Here is a 22,999-nt window from a genome sequence, read left to right as displayed (position 1 = left end):
ATGGACATACAAAGCTCCTTACATGGGCAGCAGCTATTGGGTATAAACTTTAAACACATGAGGTAGAGTTACTAATATTGTCTAAGTTTTAGACAGTGTAAACTTAGACAAAACAATCAGAAAATGCACCAAATTTATCAAAAACATGCTAGACACTTCTTTTTTCATATACTATTTATTGATTGGCTTAGTTTACGCCAGTTTCTGCAGAAAATGTTGATGCATTTTTGACACATGATGTCACATTTTAAGCCACACCCCTTAAAATTGATCATGCTCTTTCCTGCTAAGTCACACCTCTCGTCGAGCATGTAGAAAAAAGTGTCTAAATCTTTTAATAAATGTAATGCACAGCATGTACAGCAGAATTCTGGCTTAATTTTAACCACAATTCTGGTGCATTTTGAATAGTAAATCTGCCCCATTTTAATTTTTTGTTTTTACAGAACCCTATTTATAATAACCGAAGAGGAAGAAACTGACCAGCACTGCTCTGTCTCTCGGAGCAACACAAATCCCAGCACCATGCACGATCTCCAATAGGACACAGCTGTACTGATAAGTAACAGGTGGTGCTCCGTGGATTCTTAGAAAAATTTACCGCACTCGCCATTCAGTACAATTTTCTCTTGTTTATTAGCATAAAGTAGCAATGGGATGTGGAGCAATAGCCTACCGCCGTTTCGCTTGTGCCCACGCTTTGTCAAGGCCTTTGCGTTCCAACAGACTCTACCTCTTTATATACAAGCAAGGCAGATTTTTCTCTTTACTATCCTATTTATTGTAAATTGCTTGTTTTATGACAGTATGAAACATGATTGAGCAGGTACCAGATGATGGTAAGAAGAACAATGGCTGTGTTATGATGACAATACATGGTTTGATACAGTACGTGAGACAATTTGACAACAGGGAGAGAACTGGACTCATCTATAAAGTACTTCTAATAAAGTTAAACGTTTTGCCATATTTTCTATAACACTGGGATTATCAGATGGCTCCTGTTTTTCATGGATAAAGAAGGAAATACAATTCCAACAAACTTGCAGCACCATCAGCACAGATGAGAGTGGTACAACATCTCATGTCAAATTATAGTACGCATTAAAAGTGAGGTGAGTAAAAAGTCACTTTTCACACTAGAAGTAATGGTAGCAATACACTTGCATTTTGTGTTGTTTTTTTCTATAAAAAATAGGAGCACATCACTTTGAGAAGTTGTCTGTCACGACTATGGTGTATATGGACCCACTAGGCCGCTGCGCCATAGCGGAGTAGCAGCTGGCCAAACAACAGTCAATGATAGTCTTTAGGACAAGAGTACCTGGATAGAAGATTTGGCAGACACTTGGCGTGGGACACACTTGGCATAGCAGACACTTGGCATAGCAGACACTTGGCACAGATAACACTTGGCACAGATAACACTTGGCACAGATGATGAACTCAACTCCAACACTAGACTTCGCACTGGAACAAATCCAATTACTGGATACGGAATACAGGATACGAAAACACAGGATACAGGATACAACTAAGGGACCATTTGCAATAACGAACATAGGCAGACACAACAACCCTCAGGCAAGGAGGATGAGGGCAGAATCCTTTTTATAATCCAGGGTGCGTTGGTATTGGATAGGGAGCTTTTTACAAGTTCGCGCACTGGCCCTTTAAGGCAGGGAACGAGCGTGCGTGCACACCCTAATAAGAAACATGGAGCAGTGCTTCTCCAAGGAGGGAGATGCCAGCTGGAGTTCATTGGTCTGCGGTCGCTGACGGTTAAGTGATGTCGGCGGTCCGCTACAGCGGCCATTATAGTACTCCTCCCTTAGGCCCCCTTTTCTTAGGTCCAGAGCATGAAAGGAATATCCTTATGAGAGCTGGGGCTTCCACATATTCTTCAGGCTCCCATCACCTCTCCTCAGGACCAAACACTTTCCAGTCCACCAGGTAGAAGGTCCTCCCTCCTACCCTCTTGTAATCCAGGATCTCTTTTACTTCAAATATGTCAGAAGAACCGCAGGAAGCAACTGTAGAACCCGGGGATTTGCTGAATTGGTTGAGGAACACAGGCTTTAGGAGGGACACGTGGAATGAGTTGGGGATTTTGAGGGTAGGAGGTAGCCAAAGCTTATAGTAAACAGGGTTTATTTGTTTATTTGTTGCAAAGTTTCGAAAGGGCTGAGGAATCTGGGAGCGAATTTGTGGGAAGGGATCTTCAGACGAATGTTTCTTGAAGACAACCAGACCTTGACTCCAGGAGAAAACTGAGGAGGAATTTGTCTTCTCCTATCTGCATATCTCTTCATGAGATCATGCGAGACTTAGTTTGTTGCCAGATGTGAAGGATTCCTCAGCCCTTTTGAAACTTTGCAACAAATAGAAACCTCCGAAGGAAGAATTGGCTACAGGCACTCGAGACATAGCTGGCATAGGAAGAGGAACACGTGGATGTTGACTGTACACAATGAAGAATGGAGAAGAAGCAGTAGCTTCATTAGTATGATTGTTGTAGGAGAATTCGGCCCATGGCAGAAGCTGTATCGAAATGTGATGTTAAAGTGAAATAAAATGACGTAGATAATTCTCAAGTACCTGGTTCATCCTTTCAACTTGGCCATTAGACTGAAATTGGACTTTTCTTCCGCTTATCACCCACACATCTAAAAGTCTACATTCGGCTCTCCAGAAATTAGACGTGAATTGTACACCACGATCTGACATAATATAAAGGAACGAAATGTGCTATCTTGGAGGAACGGTCCACCACAACCCGGAGGGTAGTACATCCAGAAGAAAGAGGCAGGGCGGTAATAAAATCCATGGAGATGTGTTGCCAGTGGGCATCAGGGACTGGCAGAGGTAGGAGCAGGCCAGCAGGTTTAGAATGAGTAGCCTTGTTTTGGGCACAGTTCGTACAGGAAGAAACTAGTCCAAGACATCTTTCTGTAGCGTGGGCCACCAGTAGTCACGAGCAATAAAGTCACGAGTTTTAGGAACACCAGAGTGACCAGCCAGTTTGGAATTATATCCCCTGCAGACTATTCTTATCCTGTCAGCAAGACAGACAAAAATCTTTCCAGGAGGAATGTCCTCGATTTGCAGAGGGTTAACGGCAATAATCCTAGAAGGTTTAATAACATGTTGAGGACTCTCTTTAGAGTTGGAAGTCTCAAATGACCGGGACAGAACGTCGGCCTTAATATATTTGTCCACAGGACGGAAATGAAGCAGGAATTTAAATCTGGTGAAGAACAGTGACCATCTGGCTTGACGAGAGTTCAGCAGTTGTGCAGAATGTAGATATGTAAGATTTTTGTGATCTGTGAGAATGATGATGGGATGAGCAGCCCACTCCAGCAGGTGTCTCCATTCTTCTAAGGCCAACTTGACGGTGAGTAATTCTCGATCCCTATAGGATAGTTGCGCTCTGCAGGAGAGAAGAGTTTGGAGAAAAATCCACATGATACTGCCTTAGGGTATGTGCACACAATAACTGGCTTTTACGTCTGAAATTACAGACTGTTTTCAGGAGAAAACAGCTGCGTCGTTTCAGACGTAAATGCTCCTCCTCGCATTTTGCGAGGCGTCTTTAACACCCGTAATCTTGAGCTGTTCTTCATTGAATTCAATGAAAAACGGCTCAAATTACGTTTCAAAGAAGTGCCCTGCACTTCTTTGACGAGGCAGTCATTTTACGCGTCGTCGTTTGACAGCTGTCAAACGACGACACGTAAATGACAGGTCGTCGGCACAGTACGTCGGCAAAACCATTCAAATGAATGGGCAGATGTTTGCCGACGTATTGGAGCCGTATTTTCAGACGTAAAACGAGGCATAATACGCCTCGTTTACGTCTGAAAATAGGTCGTGTGAACCCAGCCCTACCCTTGGAATTCCTTTGAAACAGCAATGCTCCAGTATTAATGGAAGAGGCATCAACCTCCAATGAAACTGTCATGTCACATCAGATGATAAAGAACAGAAGCAGAGGTGAAGGCGCTCTTGAGGTTGGAGAATGCCGACTCTGCCTCAGCGTTCACTCCTTAGCGTTCACTCCCTTCTTCTTAACATTTGGGATGTGAGCAGTAAGTGATGAGAAATTTGGGATGAACTGACAATAAAGATTTGCAAATCCCAGAAATCTCTGTATGGCTCTGTGATGTTGAGGACGTGGCCACTCCAAGACGGACTTCACTTTCTCCGGATCCATTTGTAGATGATGATTAGAGATACTATAGCCCAGGAAGGGCAAAAACTTTCTTTCAAATACGCACTCCTCAAGTTTAGTTTATAAGCTGTTACCCCTTAACCGCAATGAACCCCCTCTCCAGGTTCTCCTTGACATACTCCAACATGGCCTGGGTTTCAGGTAAGGAGAGAAGATAAACCCGTCCACGAGAAGGTGAAGCTTCAGGGAGCAACTCAATAGGACAGTCGTAGGGACGATGAGGAGGAAGGACCTCTGCCTCCTTCTTGCTAAAAACATACGAGTTATTAGCATATTGAGGTAGTCCAGTGAGAGACAGTGGTAGTGGAGAATAACAGGATGAACCTGAGGCAGACAGCGATGATGAACATGGGCAGACACAACACTCAGGTAAGGAGGATGAGGGCAGAGAACTTTTTATAATCTAGAGTGCGTTGGGATTGGATAAGGAGCTTTTTACAGGTGCGCATGCCGTTTCTTTAAGGCCAGGAATGAGCTTGCACGCCCACCCTAATAAGAACAGTAGAGCAGTGCAGACCTCTGAGCAACAGTGTTGGTCCACTGTGTTATATCAAGTCCAGAGTCAACACAGCCGTCTACCAGGAACACTGCCAACAGCACCAATACCTGGTTTAATAGCCACAGTATCCCTGTGCTTGATTGGCCAGCAAACTCACCTGACCTAAACCCCATAGAGAATCTATAGGGTATTATCAAGCGGAAGATGAGAGACACCAGACCCAACAAAGCAGACGAGCTGAAGGCCGCTATCAAAGCAACCTGGGCTTCCATAATACCTTAGCAGCGCCACAGGCTGATCGCCTCCATGCCACGCCGCATTGATGCAGTAATTCATGCAAAAGGAGCCCCGACTAAGTATTGAGTGCATATACTGTAAATACTATTCTGTAGGCCAACATTTTGGTTTTAAAAATAATTTTTTTAATTGGGCTTATATAATATTCTAATTTTCTGAGAGACAAAATTTTGGGTTTTCATTAGCCATATCATCAACATTAAAAGAAAAAAATGCTGGAAATAGATCACTCTGTGTGTAATAAATCTATAGAATATATGAGTTTCACTTTTTTAATTGAATTACTGAAATAAATAAACTTTTTGATGATATTCTAATTCATTGAGAAGGACTAGTAGTACCTAGGATCCATTAAAAGGAATTGTAGAAACACTGACATCTGCTGGGTAGTTATAGAACTGCAACTTATGAAGCAAATAAGGCAAAACTAGTTTCAAAAAATGTTCACACCTTTTGGGAAAAAAAAACATGTGGTTTTACGGACATGCTGCATTTAAAAAAAGAAAAAGTAACATTCTCTATCCTTGCATTTTCTCCCAAATACTTGAATGAATGGGGAAAACCATTGCACCCCAAGCAAAAACCAAGACTTTCCAATAAAAAAAATCTTTGAGCTACAATGTCTGCTAAGCACCAGAATGAATATGGTTGGGTTGCTGCTTAGAAACAATGAATGCTACCCATGGGTATCAGCACTTAAAAGCCTAGTTCTGTGTGAACTGATCCTTATATAGAGCTGGTGTTGTCACCCGCATAGAGATGTTCCTGGGTGCCTCCAGCACTTCCTGTTCCAATTTTCAGCATTTCGAACATGGGGCACTGCAGACCCTTCTTAATTTTTTTAAGTGAATGGGCCTGGGAGCATACAGTAGTTGCTTCTGCTACCAGAAGTGGTCAGCACATATCGCCTAGCCCTGGCGATAAAGTGAGACATCACCTGCCTGTATACAACCAGATAACCAGAGAGATATGCTGGCCCCCATAATAGTTGCCAGCCAAACTAGTGCAGAAATCTTTGTTTATTTGTAAAAAATAGCCACACCCATCAGATAAGTCATACCCCATAAGACACACCCACCAAAGAAGCCACACCCTAACTGTCCCTGGAAAAAAATTCAAATTCTGGCAACTATGTGAGAGGCAATACTTCTGTCTTCACCCCATGATTCTGGTGTTCAGTGGAGGACCCCCTTTTAACGCCTTCCTACAAATAGGTGTTACTGTACGTCCTATTTAGCGGTGCGTTCCTGCAAATGGACGTACAGTAACGCCCTGAGGATGAAGCAGGCACAGGAGATGTGCGCGCTTCATCTTCAGCGGGTGTCGGCTGTAATGTACAGCCAACATCCCACTGCAACGGCGATCACAGTTATCTCCGTTCGCCACCGCTTAACCCCTTAAATGCCGCTGTTGCCATCGTTGCCCCCCCGTGAAAAAATGTGGGGTGCTGCTGGTTGCTATGGCAACCGGGAAGCATATCGTATGCTGATTTAATTTTTCCAGCAAGACTTGGCACATGCCCACACTGCCAAAAGTACCAATACCTGGTTTAATAACCACAGTATCACTGTGCTTGATTGGCCAGCAAACTCCCCTGACCTAAACCCCATAGAGAATCTATGAGGAAGATGAGAGACACCAGACCCAACAATCCAGACAAGCTGAAGGCCACTATCAAAGCAACCAGGGCTTCCATAATATTTCAGCAGTGCCACAGGCTGATCGCCTCCATGCCACGCCACATTGATGCAGTAATTCAATCAAAAGGATTTTTTTAAATTGGGCTTATATCATTTTCTAATTTTCTGATACACAAAATTTTCATTAACTGTTAGCCATAATCTTCAACATTAAAAGAAAAAAAAATGCTGGAAATAGATCACTCTGTGTTTCACTTTTTGAATTGAATTACTGAAATAAATTAACTTTTTGATGATATTCTAATTCATTGAGAAGGACTAGTATATACAATACCAGACCCAAGCTCAGTACATATATATATATATATATATATATATATATAGCACCAGAACAAAGCTCATAGATATATACAGCACCAAAACATAGCTTAATACATATATACAGCACCAGAACCAAGCTCAATACATATATACAGCACCAGAACAAAGCTCAGTACATAAATATAAAACCAGAACCAAGCTCAGTACATATATGCAGCACCAGAACAAAGCTCAACACATATATACAGCACCAAAACACAGCTCATTATATATATACACCAGACCCAAGCTCAGTACATATATACAGCAGCAGTGCCAAGCTCATACATATATACAGTGTAGCGTCCATGACCGCGGGCCGTCAGGTTCACTCACCTCCCGACACCCGCAGCCATGGATCTGTGAGCGCTGGTCCCCATCTCCTTCCTAGGAGACGCCAGCGCTCACTTCCGCTCTGGTCCGCTGTGTCCCGTAGTGTGCGCGCGCACACGTGCCCGCTCTTAAACGGCCAGCGAGCGCACCTGAATATCATCATCATCAACCCACATGATTTCCTGGTCTATAAGAAGGCCCCAGCCCTTATGATCCTTGCCTCAGTGTTGTTAGTTTATCCCAAGTCTGCCTTGCAAATGGTCCCTCAGTGTTTCCCGTTCCAGTTCTAAGCCGTGCCCTGTTACCTGTTCCTGTATCCCGTGCAGTGTCCTTGTTCCTATGCCTACTAGTGTTGGAGTCGTGTCCTACTGCACCTGCTGTTGTTTGCAACGTCCAGTGTCTTCTGCCGCGTCCAGTGTCTTCTGCCACATCCAAGTGTCTTCTGTCACATCTTGTACTGCCCGCCACGTCTGGCGCAACCTGCTGCACCGACCTCCATCCGTGCTGAAGCCACAGCCACTGTCTGGACTAGTTCAGGTACCCGAGTGTTACGAACTGCTGTAGACTTTTGTATAGACTGAGACCTGGTCAGCTGCCTCTCCGCTACGACGGAGCGGCCTAGTGGGTCCACATACCCTGTGATCGTGACATACACCACCAGAACAAAGCTCAGTACATAAATACAACACAAGAACCAAACTCAGTACTTAAATACAGCACCAGAACAAAGCTCATTACATATATACAGCAGAGAACAAAGCTCAGAACATATATACAGCACCAGAACCAAGCTCATACATATAAACAGCACCAGAACCAAGCTCAGTACATATATACAGCCCTAGAACAAAGCTCAGTACATATATACAGCACCACAATAAAGCTCATTACATATATACAGCACTAGAACCAAGCTCAGTACATATATACAGCACCAGAACAAAACTCAGTACATATATACAATACCAGAACAAAAGTTAGTACATCAATACAGCACCAGAACAAAGCTCAGTACATATAATTTATACAGCTGAAGAACCAAACTTAGTACATATATAGTCCCAGAACCAAGCTCAGTACATATATACAGCTCCAGAACCAAGCTCAGCACATAAATACAACACCAGCACAAATACAGCTCAATTTAGTGTAACCCTTGCCGTATAGGTTTGTACGGCGTAAAACTATAGCACCCAGCATGAGCCGAACAATGGTAAAGATATGCTGGGATTTGTTGTTTCACAAAAAAAAATCATACCACTCATCATCTCACTGCAGATCATACATTGACTACAGTGCTGATTAGAGGCCGAATAAAAATTTACATTAAGTGACTCACCGGTGACGTCTTTCTAGATTCTAGTTGTTCTTTTTCTCATTTCTTCTCATCCGGTTCAGACCTATATGATGACTTCTCCCGGCCACAGCCCATTTCTGCAGTTTGCCACTGAGATTTCTTCAGCTTCTCACTTTTCAAACATTTCTGCACCTATAAGTGAAGATAAAATTCTCATGGTGCCCCACACAATGCCCCTAAATATAAAAGCGCCATACACTGCACCTCTAAATATAATAGCACCATACACTGTGTCCCTGATTATAATAGAACCATACACTGTGTCCCACACACACAGTGCTCCCTGTAGATAGTGCCCCCATAGAGCCCCCTGTAGATAGTGCCCTTATAGAGCCCCCTGTAGATAGTGCTCCCCATAGAGCCCCCTGTAGATAGTGCCCCACATATACCCCCAGTAGATAGTGCCCCACATATAGTCCCCTGTAGATAGTGCCCTACATATAGCCCCCCCTGTAGTGTCCCACATATAGCCTCCCCTGTAGATTGTGCCCCACATATAGCTCCCCCTGTAGCTAATGCCACTCACACTTTTAAGTGAAAAAAACACACAAACTTGACATACTCACCTTGATCCTGTCCCCATGCCGTCCTGTGTCTGAACAGGTCTGCTGGGGCTGAACAACGCAAGTGGCACGATGATGTCATCACAATTAGTTCAGGAGGGGTTTGCGGCGGCTGGTTTCAGTTGGGCCGCTGCCACCTCAGAGAGGCAGCAAGCCGCCACCTGACGCGAGAAGCTCATCTCGCCTCATGGACGGTGTGGCTCTGGCCACTATCAGCTTTAAACACGGCATTCAAAGGGTTTCTCTGATTTACACCGTTAAAGCAGGTCTGCAGCTGTGTATTACAGCCGTTGCCCCGCTCCTGAACTCATGGCACACTTGCTATTCCTGCGCGACCAGCATGACATCTATGCTTGTCATAATGTGCCAGCTTCCAGCCGCTTATGACGAGCATAGACATCAAGCGTTGTTAAAACTGGGAGGCCGATGCAGGTTGAAAATGTTTACATTGCAAAATGAGACATGTCAGGCCCTCCCAACCCTATCCAGAATAGAACAGTGTTAGAACAGTGAGAACAGTGAGTTTATGACCGCTGGAACCTCCACCGACAGCTAGAATGGGTCCTCCACTCTAGTGATTGGTGGAGGTCTTTTATTCCTAATACATTCAATAGAAACATTAAAAAAAATATTAGATTAACATTTCCTAATATTTTTTCTCTGCTTTTATTTAGTGTTATTTTGTCAGCTAAAACTACTTCCTATTTGGATTAGATAGGTCCTAATGTGCCAGGCCTGCCCGGCCCTAGGAACGTCATCAGTTTCAGGTCTAGGTCGTGGCAGAATTGAGCCAGAGACACTCACACTCAGGAGCTAGACATTTACACACTGCCTGCTCAGACCTGAGAGTCGAGAGCGGAGGTTGGAGGAGGATAGTGGCTGAGTTACAGGGAGTCGTAGTCTATATGAGGCTCCTAGACCTAAGAAACAGATCACACTGCATGTGAAGTCACATCCCCTAAACTACACCCACGCTTTACCCATGTGGGGGTTTATTTACATGTGCCGTATTGTAGTGTTTTTTTGTTGTGATTTGCACAAAATACGTGTAAATACACAGTAACCACGGCCAGTATTTTTATATTGAAAAGGTGGCAACCCTATCTCAGACCCCAAAACCACAAACAGTTAGGGTGTATTTACATGTGCTAGTTTTATGGTATTTTTTTTTGCTTTGTTTACGGCAAAATTGTGGCAAAAGAGACACAAAACCGTCACGTGTAAATGCACCCTAAACCATGGGGAGAGACACACGTTTGTACAGTTTCTTCCTCTCCAATAAGCCATTCTCCCGTTGTGTGAAAAAGTTGTTGAACCCGCACCTATCAGACATTTATGGCATATACTGTCGATATACAATAAGTGTCTCAGATGGAAATACTGCTTTAAATTTGTTTCGTTCCTTGGGAGTGGTGCTATATGACAATGTGGCCTATAGAGGAGCCAATAAGAAAACACCAGAAAAAACGACATGCCTAGAGAATTCTGCGTTTTATAAAAAAAAGCTGCTGACCTAAATAACTCACCAAAAGGCCAGAAAACCCTACAATCAAAAAAGCATTGTTTGTAGTGACTTTTATATTCCACAATAGACTCTCAGCTAACATCTGGCGGCAGTGTTTTTGGCCCAAGGAAACTGCAAGAAAATGACAGAAAAACACCACAAAATTATTTTTTTCCGTAAAAACACGGTGAAACCTCCATAATGGAGGCACTCAAACAAGACAGGTGAGACGGTGGGGTAACAATTTTTCATTTCATAAAGTTGGAGGGCATATAAAGGACTTCCACTGTATTTTTATTTGTTACAGTATCAGGTTTCTTCACCAAAATTGACACAGTATCAGGTTTCTTCACCCAATTTGTCACAGTATCAGGTTTCTTCACCCAATTTGTCACAGTATCAGGTTTCTTCACCCAATTTGTCACAGTATCAGGTTTCTTCACCCAATTTGTCACAGTATCAGGTTTCTTCACCCAATTTGTGACAGTATCAGGTTTCTTCACCCAATTTGTCACAGTATCAGGTTTCTTCACCCAATTTGTGACAGTATCAGGTTTCTTCACCCAATTTGTCACAGTATCAGGTTTCTTCACCCAATTTGTCACAGTATCAGGTTTCTTCACCCAATTTGTCACAGTATCAGGTTTCTTCACCCAAATTGTTACAGTATCAGGTTTCTTCAGCCAATAGATGTAAAGTGCTGTTATCTAGATACACTGCTGTAAACGGAACAACCTAGAAATCGTTCTCAGCAGCTAGAAAATAACTTTACAGAAAGACTCTGAGGGATATTTATCATAAGTAGTGCAAAGGAAAAGTAACGTAGTAGCCACAGCAACCAGATTTCAGCTTTCATTTTACACACTGCCTCTGAAATGGAATCTGATAGGTTGCTATGGGCAACTACTTTACTTTTCCTTTACACTTCTTTTGATAAGTCTCCCTAGTGTGACCAGAGATTAGGAAACATAAGTGGACTGTGCTGGTGTCCTTATAACCCCGAATAATCATTCGATTGAAGTTCTGAATCAGACATTTAAACAAACTGGAGAACACTGCAACTAATAGACCTATATAAAACTGTAGGTTAGATAGAAGGGCAAACTGCCCAAATCAAACATGGCGGCCGAATCCTTCAGTGAAACACGTGCGTCTTCAGCTGACGTTACCCTTCATGCCTTGCGGCCCCCTCGATCTCTTTACAGCGGCCTGTTTCCAGCTAAGGCTGCTTCCCCTGATCTGCCCTCACTTTACTGCCTAACGTAGGTCTTCTGGACCCGGACAAGCCGCCAAGATGGTGAAGCCACAGTTCAAGGGACGGAACACCATTAACCCGTCCACGTCCAGCTCTAACCCAGGTGTGTAACCCTCGGTTTTCCATGCGCTGAGATAGGGCGGAAGTGGGGACAGAGCGTCACACTGTGTCCTGCTCATGTGGAGGACTTATAGGCAGAAACTTTGATAGGGGTTCTGTAGTTTTACATTACAATGCCCATCCCCCTTCATACATACACACACACACACACACACACACACACATATATATATATATATATATATATATATATATATATATATATATATATATATATATATTCTGTTCTATCCCGTCAGGGTGTTTGTTTATATGTGCTTGTCCATATGGATACACTCCGCTCCACCCCCAGCCATGGTTTAGTTCGGAAGTTCAGCCTACTAATTTTCTATTTATTTATTTTCATTCATATTTATATAAAACTTTACTACCAGGGATGTATTTAGAAGTTTGTGTCCGAGTGTAAGGGCGCCCCCTCCTGGAGAATGCTCATCATTACATCTAGTGTGATCAGTGGGCTTGTTCCCTTCTCTTTTCTACTATTCTTGTTGGAGCTGTGGGAAGGTCCACCATGGGGCAGGGGGAAGAGGCCAATTGGTTTGTCCTCTCTTACTCGCCCTTGTGTAGAACCTCCTAGTATTGAAATTCAACCCCTTTCCTTCCAAAATGAAGCTTATCGCTGGGGTCCATGGGCCAGAACCCCTTGTTGATGTGATGTTGGTAGAAATTGCTGCCTGTCGCTGCAGGGGGAATATTCCTCCTTTTTCTCTCGCAGGGAATATTTGTTCTACGCCATTTTTCAGCAGAATGGAAGCGGGCGCCATTTTCAACAGTCATTTGTGTCTAAATTAAGCACAGGCTACAAACTTTAATAAAACCGTATATAATGTGTTAACCATCTGTAAAATCCTTCTGGGGAAAAAAAAAATCCTTCATGTCTGAACATACATTTTACATATATTGTTAGAACATTCTAGAATTCATTGATCTGATCTTGGGGTCTAACCAGGTTGTTAATTTTTTTTAAAGGAAATCTGTCGTTATAAGGGCTTATTTACATGAACGTTATATACGTCCGTGCAGCGCGTGTGATTTTCACGCGCCTCGCACGGACCTATATTAGTCTATGGGGCCGCGTAGACAGTCTGTGTCCGCTGCGTAAAACTCACAACATGTCCTATATTTGTGCGTTTCTCGCGCATCACGCACCCATTGAAGTCAATGGGTGCGTGAAAAACACGCGCAGCACACGGAAGCACTTCCGTGGGACGCGCGTGATTCGCGCAACACTAGTCAAAAGTATGATTGAAAACCGAAAAGCACCACGTGCTTTTCTGTTTACACACATACAAACAGTGTCATAATGATGGCGGCTGCGCGAAGATCACACATCATATGGTGATGACACACGAAGCTGTTAAGTACCTTTTGCGCACGCAAAAAAACGTGTTTTTTGCGTGCGCAAAACGCACACGCTCGTGTAAATACGCCCTAAAGACCGCTGCGAGTTAGAATATCAGTAGGTGCTCTAAAGCTCGCCATAAACATTAGTTAGCTGTCAGGTGAACACACATTTGACTTCGAGCTCATTCAGACGAGCGTATAAGTAAAACAGCCGTCACACGGACTCATGGATTTTAATGGGGCCGTTCACACGATTGTTGTTTCAATGGAGCCTATGAAGATTCCGTGAAAAAATAGGATGTGTCCTATTTTCCTGCGTGTCACTCATCCCCCCCCCCCCATAGACTCTAGTCTATGGGGAATCTGTGATAACGTGTCCTGAACAAATGCATTTCAGACGTGAAAAACTGAGTGTCCCGCTAGATCTTAGGGTGGAATCCGCCCAGACCTCCCATTGATGTCAATGGGAGAGAGAAGTCTTCTTGGCGTCGGCAGGAATAGTTCCGTGGCGGGAGCCGCCACGCAAAATCGGCCGTGTGATCTAGCCCTAATTGTGCCACACATTCCGCAGCAGAATCACTGTTCTGTATTTGCTGTCGATTTGTGTTGTGGATTTCAGTGCAGATAGCTTTGGTGCAATTTTACATGCAAAAACCGTAACATATAGAAAACGCTACGGAAAGTATTTCTGCACAGAAATGTTAAACTGTTGCAGATGTTTTTGTTTTTTCTTTTGTCGCCTTTAGGATTACATGGTATGAATATATTCCAGCTACGATAATGGCGCCGTGTGTAAATCCACTCTAATATGCCATGTGATAGAGTGCCACATTTTTCTTTTGCTGGATTTGTACACAAATTGAAGTCTTATGTAGCACGTTAAGTGCGGATTGGAGGGGAGTACTGTGGGTTTTAGCTACACAAATACATCTTGGTGAAATTACAGGTTGGGTATTGATGTAGTAAACTCAAATACATCTTTTTGATCAGACCGCCAACTGGTTAGGGCACCTCCATTTTATTTGGGGGGGGGGGAGGAAAACGAGCATCTTATTTTGTTCTGTCTTATTAAACGCTTTCTAGTGGTACAGGAACATTTTAGATATTTTTTATATGTATATAATACAGAATATTTGGTAATCCTGCACCCATTAAGTGCCAGTAATGCTGGATTAAAAACATTTTACTGTGTGTATATAATATGTATCTACCTAATATCCTTAATAAATATCTTTCTGCCTATAGATCGTGTGAAGGGGGCTGGAGGCCACAATATGAGGGACCGGGCAACTATCAAGCGTCTCAATATGTACCGCCAGAAAGAGCGTCGGTAAGTCTATTAGTTTTGATGTAGCAGCATTGTTGACCTATATAACCTGTGGTTTTAAACCACTCCAATACAGACTCATTTTGTACCCATTTAATATATGTTCCCTTCGGCAACTGAGTTGTTGTTTTTTTTTATGATGAATGTTTTTCTCACCGCAGTTAAATCTTCACGCAGCTCTTAAAAATTGTCATGTTTCCTTTTTTTCAGGAATGACCGTGGAAAAGTGATTAAGACTTTGCAGTATCAGTCATCTGTCCCGTCTGGCACTGTGGCTAGAGTAGAACCCAATATCAAATGGTTTGGTAAGTGTTTTACAGTGTGCATTCCATATAACCCATCCAGTGAAACAGTCATGCTCTCCGACATCAGCGACGGCCCTAAAGCTGTTGTCTCCTTGATCATCAATAAAATAATTTTTCCTATTTTTTTGTTTAATCAGGAAATACACGTGTCATTAAGCAATCCTCCCTACAAAAGTTTCAGGAAGAAATGGGTGCTGTAATGAAAGATCCGTATAAAGTGGTGATGAAGCAGAGCAAACTTCCAATGTCTCTTCTGTATGATCGGACAAAGCCTCACGTATGTCATAAGCCAATTATGCTCATTGTACTTCAGCGCAAAACGTTTGAATGGGTTTTGCAGGGTATAAAAATAGTTTTTATGCTAAAAATGTTACAAGCAAGAGTTTTAATATGTATGTATTTGGCATTAAACCCCACTATCTGTTTGCAAACTGTATACAATTTCAGGTGATCGGCACCATGTGAAGTCAGCATAGCTAAAATATCAGTGTAGTAGAGTAGGTTAAATAGCTTTCACAGTTACGTAACGTCCCATGAGGCTGCGAAAGCTACTCAAGACCCGCTGCAGTGATGTTACATGGTGGTGTTTGCTTGCCATGGTCATGTGATTACGTTATTACGTACAGTTTGCACACAAGGAGAACTAGAAACAGTCTAAAGGGGTGCGTAAAGTCTTTTTTTTTTTTTTATTTAATGTATTTTTTTTGCATATTAAACATTTCTAACATTTTATTACAAATTTTGCTTCGTTTTAGAGATGCAGCTTCTATGTACCACTTTACATAGAAGCTGCATCTCGGTGCTTTCAGCTGAATCAGTCAGTGTGCTGGAGTGACGGCTCAGCTTGATCAACTTAGATTTGATCGCTGTTTAGGGTATGTTCACACGCAGTGTTTTCATGCATATTTCAGGGCATTTACGCCTCGAAAAACGCCTGAAAAAACGGAAGCTGAACGCCTACAAACATCTGCCCATTGAAATCAATGGGAAAAACAGCATTTAGTTCATAGCGTAAAAAGTGCTTGAGGTGTTTTTTTGTAGTGGATTTTCCATTGAACACAATGAAAAACGCCTCAATGAAGCCTGAAAAGAAGCTCCAAATTAAAAGAAGCTTCATTTTCAGCTTCAAAAATGCCTGAAAATCAGAGGCTGTTTTCTCTGATAACCGCTCCGTATGTTCAGACGTTTTTTGTTAAGCGTGTGAACATACCCTGAGGGTAAGTTCACACATGGCAAATATGTTTCAGATGTTTTTGCAACAATATCTGTTCCATATATCTGAATGTGGTTGTTTCTGCAGCAGGTGCATGGATTTCTTGAAGTTCCATTCTGAAGAATGGAACTTATTTTTCAATCGCAGAAATTTCTGCAACTAATCTACCGCTTGTGAACATACCCTTAGGGTTAGATAACTGTCAGACGCACAAAGGAGTAGCTCTCAGCTGAACAGTCAGTCCCGCACACTGACTAATTTGGCTTGCAGCGACAATATCCAGCTTCTACGTATGGATACATAGAACTTTTATCTCTAATACTTAGCCAGATTTGGAATAAATATGTTTAATATGGCGAAATACATACATTTAAATAAAGTAAAAAAATTACATCAAACTTTTACAAAGCCTTTAATAAAAAAAGTAGATATATTAAACAAACATTTTGCTTGTTGCAAGAGCTGGCTGATGTGATGTGCAGTCCCTTCATCTGGCTTTTAGCAGACTAGCCTAGCAGCAATTATTTTATCTGTCACTAAGTTTTACCTCTCAACGGTTTCTACCAACTTTTTCTGACATGAAAAGACCTTTCTAAAGTTATAGCTATTAGTACTTTGAAGCACAACATACCTTCCCAAATGAACCTTAAGACTCCTGCGTCCTATGCTAATGAGGGCTCAATTGTACGTTTGGTGTTTCCAGAACTTCCCTAGTGTCCTGCTGAATCTTCACTAAGCCAATCCCTGGTCCTTTGATGTGGATGACGCCTCCAGCGTCATCCGTAGGTCGCATCCGCAGAGAACCGGCATATGCGTAGTGTGTTTTTTTACTTTTGTGGGCAAATATTCATTGTTCTGTCCCTCATCAATGAAAAACCTGCTGACCCCAGAAGTGAGATGGGGACTGGCGCTATGATTGGGGAACGACAATGAATACTTTGCCTACAAAAGGGAAAACACACTGTGAATGCATCGGATTTCTGCTCGAGCGGCCTGTGGATGATGTCGGAAGCTTTAGCTAAATCCATCAACAGACAAGGGGCTAGTTTAGCGAAGATGTAGGGCCCATTCACTCGAGCGTGAATAACGTCCGTGTGCTGTGCATGGAAAGCACACGCAGCACACAGACTCATTGCTTTCAATGGGGCCGTTCACGCATGCATGAGTTTTCACGCAACAAGAATCCGCTGCGTGAAACTCACTGCATGTCCTATGTTGGTGCGTTTTTACGCACCTATGCGCTCATTGAAGTCTATGGGTGCGTGAAAACCACGCACTGCACACGGATGCACTTCCGTGTGCGGTGCGTGATTTGCGCATCAATTCGATAATAAATAAAAAGATGTGCTTTGCGAGTGCGTGAAAAACGCTTGCCACTCGCAAAGCACATTGATGCATAACGCAACACACGGCCCAGATTCACGCGTGTGAATCTGATATGCTCGTGTGAATGAGGCCTTACTTGGGAACTCATTAGCATACAACGCAGAGTTTATTTAAGTTTGATTTTATTGTTTGATGCGCTGCAAGGGATTAAGAGCTATAGCTTTAGAAAGGCCTTTTCATGCCAGACAAGGTGTTGGGAACGGTTTATAGGGACAATACCTGGTGATAGGTTCCCTTCTAATGGGGGTTTTACACTGGGCAATTATCGGGCAAACAAGCGTTTATAGAATGCTTGTTGACGATAATTGCCCTGTGTAAACAGGGCAGCGATCAGCAGATGAACGAGCAAACACACATTCATCTGCTGATCGTATCGTTTTAAAATCAAAAAATGTTTTCATTTTTAAATCCACTTCTGCCTTTGGTTTAATCCGTTAGTGACTGCCCATTAGTGTTTTTATGGCGGCCACTGATGGGTTTTATTCTGATGCTGTAGCCTTTTTACGGCGCTGCATCCGAATAAATAATTAGAGCAGGGAGCTGTTAAATCTCCCTGCTCTCAGCTACCAGAGGTAGCTGAAAGCAGGGAGCAGCCTGCTCTCACGAGCGAGATCGATATCTGTATCGATCTCGGTCGTTTAACCTCTGACGCGGTGCTCAAGAGCGAGCGTCGCATCTGAGTGGTTTTGGAGAGAGAGAGGGAGGGAGCTCCCTCTCTCACACCACCGGCACCCTGCATAGGATCACAGGGTGTCTGGTTTCTATAGCAGCCGGGGGGCCTAATAAAGGCCCGCAGGTCTGTCACTAGTTATGCCTGCTAGGCCATGCCAGAGGCATGACCTAGCAGATGCCTATCCGTTTTACACGGACAGGCATAATACACTGCAATACAGTGTGTTCTAAAAGCGATCGGAGGATCGCATAGTGAAGTCCCCTAGTGGGACTAATGAAAAAAAAAGTTTGATAAAGTTAATAAAAATAAGTGGAAAAAAAAATGTGAAATACACTTTTTCCCCTTACAAAATGCTTTTTTTAATGAAAACCAGTAGTTACACATAATTGGTATCGCCGCGTCCATAACGACCCCTCCTACTATAAAGTTATTACATTATTTAACCCGCATGGTGAACGCCATAAAAAACAATGGAAAAAAGTGCTAAAAAGCCATCAAAATGTCGCATCTACTCCAAAATGGTACCAATAAAAACTACAAGAAGTCCTTGAAAAAAAAAGCCCCCCTACAGCTTCATCGGCGGAAAAATAAAAGTTATGGCTCTAGAAATATGAAGACACAAAAACAAATAATTTAAAAAAAAAGTGTTTTTACTGTGTAGCAAAACATAAGAAAACCCTATAAATTTGGTATCCTTGCAATCGTAACAACCCGCTGAATAATGTCATTGTGTATACAGCACACGGTAAACTGCCTAAATTTAAGATGCAAAAAAGTTGTTAGAATTTATTGATCAAACTTTCATGTACCACAAAATGGTGCTATAAAAGTTAGAGCTCTTTGAATGAGACTATGGTAAGACATAAAAAAACAGCTTGGTCATTAAGGCCTAAAATAGGCTGGTCACTAAGGGGTTAAACTGCGTGTGATTTCCAGCCAAAATATTATTTGAATTAGAATGCATAGAAAAATGTGCCACATTTTGTCACGTCTCACTTTAGACTAATTTTAGAACAGATGCATGTGGCTCATGAGACCCTTAATAAAAAAAAAAAATTGAGAAAAGGGGGCATGGCATTATATGTACCAAGAAGCACCAAACAAAAATTAAGCCATCCTTGAGTCGGTATAAGCGAAATAAATTTGGCGCATCTAGCTATACTCTTATCACATTGGTTTATGCCGTATAATAACTTCGGCGCATCTTCTGACTGGCTGGTCTAAGTTGGTGCTGCCTAAACCTTAAGACTGCTTTAGTACATATGCCCCGTTTTTCTTTCATACACCCGTCTTGAATATGTCATGCAACATCTCAGCCTGCTCTTTTGTTAGCATATTACAGGTCTATAGGAAGAAATTTTGGGGGTTGAAGTAAGAAGGCTTGTGCTTGCGCTCCGTGGACTCGATAAGGCTGGGTTCACACGGCCAAATTTCAGACGTATACGAGGCGTATTATGCCTCGTTTTACGTCTGAAAATAGGGCTACAATACGTCGGCAAACATCTGCCCATTCATTTGAATGGGTTTGCCGACGTACTGTGCAGACGACCTGTTATTTACGCGTCGTCGTTTGACAGCTGTCAAACGACGACGCGTAAAAATACAGCCTCGTCAAAAGAAGTGCAGGACACTTCTTTGGATGTTTTTGGAGCTGTTTTCTCATAGACTCCAATGAAAACAGCTCCAAAAACGGACATAAAAAACGCCGCGAAAACGACGTGAAAACGCAGCGAAAAATGCGAGTTGGTAAAAAAACGTCTGAAAAGCAGGGTCTGTTTTCCCTTGAAAACAGCTCTGGATTTTCAGACGTTTTTGTTGACTACGTGTGAACATACCCTTACGCTTTTCAGTAGACCTATTAGTGACCAATTTTAGATTTATGCTAATTAGTTTCTTAATAGACAGCTGGTCGTGTTTTTACTTTTGACCAACTGGGCGTTGTACAGAGGAGTGTATGACGCTGACCAATCAGTGACCAATCAGTGTCATACACTTCTCATTGTTCCTGTGTGATTGTGCAGTGAAAGAAGCTGGGCTGGAACAATGAGAAGTGTAGGACACTGATTAGTCACTGATTGGTTAGCGTCATACACGCCTCTGTACAACACCCAGTTGGTAAAAAGTAAAAACGCCCAGTTGGTCATTAAGAAACTAATTAGCATAAATCTAAACTAGCTCATAACTTGCTCAAAAATGATAATTTTTCAAAATAAAAACCACTGTTGTTATCTACATTACAGCGCCAATCAGATTATGTAGGAGATAGTGCACTTGTAGTCTGGTGACAGCCTCTTTAAGTGTGTGAACATACCCGAAGGCTTCTTTTTCCTCATGGATATTCTCATTAGAACTTTTTCTAAAAAGGATGGGAGTCTTTGAGACTGTGTTGCAGAAGAATTCATGCTAATACGAGCCTAAGAGAAAGCTGTTTATTTCAAAATGGGAAACCTCTGCTAAAAGGGCATATTAGTTAGGTCTGCTCAAGATCCGACTTCATAGCTAGACAACATATGTGCTGTGCAGATTTATTAGACAGGAGTTTGGAATATTGTAGTGTCTAATAATGACATACCCATGCTTTCTGACTGATCTGTCATCATGCTTTAAGCATTCATCACTCCTGTTTAGAACACACAGTTCTATTCTGCAAGCACGTCTTCGCACTGCCTTTTAGGTTTTAAGTCATTTTATTTATTTGATTTTTTTTCTCTTCTATGCATGTGTGTTTTATTAAATATAATGGGGAAACATTATCAGAATACAGAACTGCAATCTTGAGCTGCTTGAGAAAGTACTAAACCTCATCCAGGTTGAAGTTACTCTACAAGCATCTTTTGCTTTAATTTGTGATGACAGGCCTATGGAATTGCCATTGTTTTCTATTAGGTAGAATAATCGCCATCTTTTTTTATTAGGGTGTTCTATTCCAAGTGAAAAATGTAATTTTAATGGGAAAAGCTTGGCACATGAGCTTTACCACGATGGCAAAAAAGTGTGTGTGAAGTTAGCCTTGGTTTCATCATATTTTTTGGAAAATGTCTTCAAAGAAATTAAGACAAAGCTTTGAGGCAGTCTGAAGTACAAACGCCTGCCGCTTCCAAAATACACAGCAAACAGACCGTAAGAAAATTTGATTCAGACATGGTGCTTCTAATACGTTTTCTGATGTGTTTTTTTTGTTTTTTTTTCAGTCATGAAGCTATTTAGTACCAGCGTGTATTCATTCTTCATTTGACCTTTTTTACTTTTAAGGTTTCTTATATCAACAACCTCTGTTCAAACAGCCTATTATGGCAAGTAGAAGTCATAGAGAGGGTCCCCATCTCGGGGCCCTCCTCTGAGCCAAAGTGCACAAATGGCAAATCCTCTCTTGCGTCAGATGTATTGGTTGACTTGGTTTATCAATTGGGTGAGAATGGAGACAACTGTGTGTAGAGGGGGGGGGGGGGGGTTGTGCATTAATGTAGGAGGGCACAGGCTGTGCGTTAGCTGATGTCCACGCTCTGAACTTCATATGTTCCCTTTCTATATTTAAAATAAGAAACCATTTATTACCCATGTACTGAATTTTTACACCCTAGTTGTAAATTTTTTTTTATTGTTTTGTTCCCTTCAATAGAATTCAAAAGTGCATATTCTGGACACAGAAACATTCGAAACCACTTTTGGCCCGAAGTCTCAGAGGAGAAGGCCAACCCTTAACGCTGGGGATGTTCATGAACTTCTCCAAAAGGCAGAGGCCTTGGCTGACAGCTATGACCAAGACAAAGATAGGGATTTGGTTACAGAAGATACTGGAGTAAGGTACAAAGCTTATAATTGTCCGAATTTTTTTTGCGGAGTATGTAATATTTTAACCACCTGTAGTCTGAGTGAAGTTATGGATTTAATAAATGAGTGATGTTGGCTGTTTAGCTCAAAATAAAAACTTTTAAAATATCTGTCTAGATATTAGACTTTAATCCAACAGCAGCATCCAGATCTTTTATGAGGCTTCTCTTATATGTCAAGAAAACCAGTTTCACACACTGGTAACATCCCAAGGTCCTTACGTTGCAGACGTGGATCACAATGGTCAAGTCTACACTCCCTCTCTTGAAACTAACCTAAGCGGCTGCCCTGATTAGTTCACTAAAATATGGCAACCATAGTTAGCTAAACCCCACACTAGTTCTTGGTGGCCTCTTACTTTGCCCTCGTGACTGTTCCTTCTACATGAGGTTCTGATGTCTCATTCCCTTTAGTTTCACCAGCAGCATCACTTTCAAAGGTTTTTATGTCTTGAAAGCTGTCTTCAAGGTTTTTTTTTTATTTGCATACTTTGCTTTAACTGCATAAATCATTTTTGTTTTTTTTCCTCTAGTATGCTATGTCCCATAAACTATATGGATACAGCTGGCAAGGTGGTAGACTAGCAGTGAGATTAGTTTCTCGGAAAGGAAATGAGAAATTTGTTCTGTATCGCCGTTATCTTGATCAGCATGAGACCAGATTCTCTATGTGCGACTACATGTCTCGTTTAACTCTATTTTGAGGATTCAAAGTGTTTTTCTGTTTAATTTATTCAAACATTTTGATTGTGAGTGGCA

The 22,999-nt window shown here is 42.1% G+C and overlaps 1 protein-coding gene across 1 annotated transcript in view; it reads left to right on the top strand.

Annotated features, from left to right (window-relative positions):
- Positions 1-11,955: 11,955 nt before the first annotated feature.
- Positions 11,956-22,999, top strand: part of GNL2 (G protein nucleolar 2) — a 48,986-nt gene continuing 37,942 nt past the window's right edge. The window contains exons 1-5 of the mRNA XM_075853256.1: positions 11,956-12,145; positions 14,752-14,836; positions 15,044-15,138; positions 15,276-15,415; positions 22,030-22,214. Coding sequence (XP_075709371.1) covers positions 12,082-12,145; positions 14,752-14,836; positions 15,044-15,138; positions 15,276-15,415; positions 22,030-22,214 — 569 coding nt within the window. The 5' untranslated portion in view covers positions 11,956-12,081. The remainder of the gene's footprint in view (positions 12,146-14,751; positions 14,837-15,043; positions 15,139-15,275; positions 15,416-22,029; positions 22,215-22,999) is intronic.

The sequence above is a fragment of the Rhinoderma darwinii genome, chromosome 2 (genome assembly GCF_050947455.1).
Source record: "Rhinoderma darwinii isolate aRhiDar2 chromosome 2, aRhiDar2.hap1, whole genome shotgun sequence".
Lineage (NCBI taxonomy): Eukaryota > Metazoa > Chordata > Amphibia > Anura > Rhinodermatidae > Rhinoderma > Rhinoderma darwinii.
The sequence above is the reverse complement of the archived record's forward strand: the minus strand, read 5'-3'. Positions and strand labels throughout refer to the sequence as shown.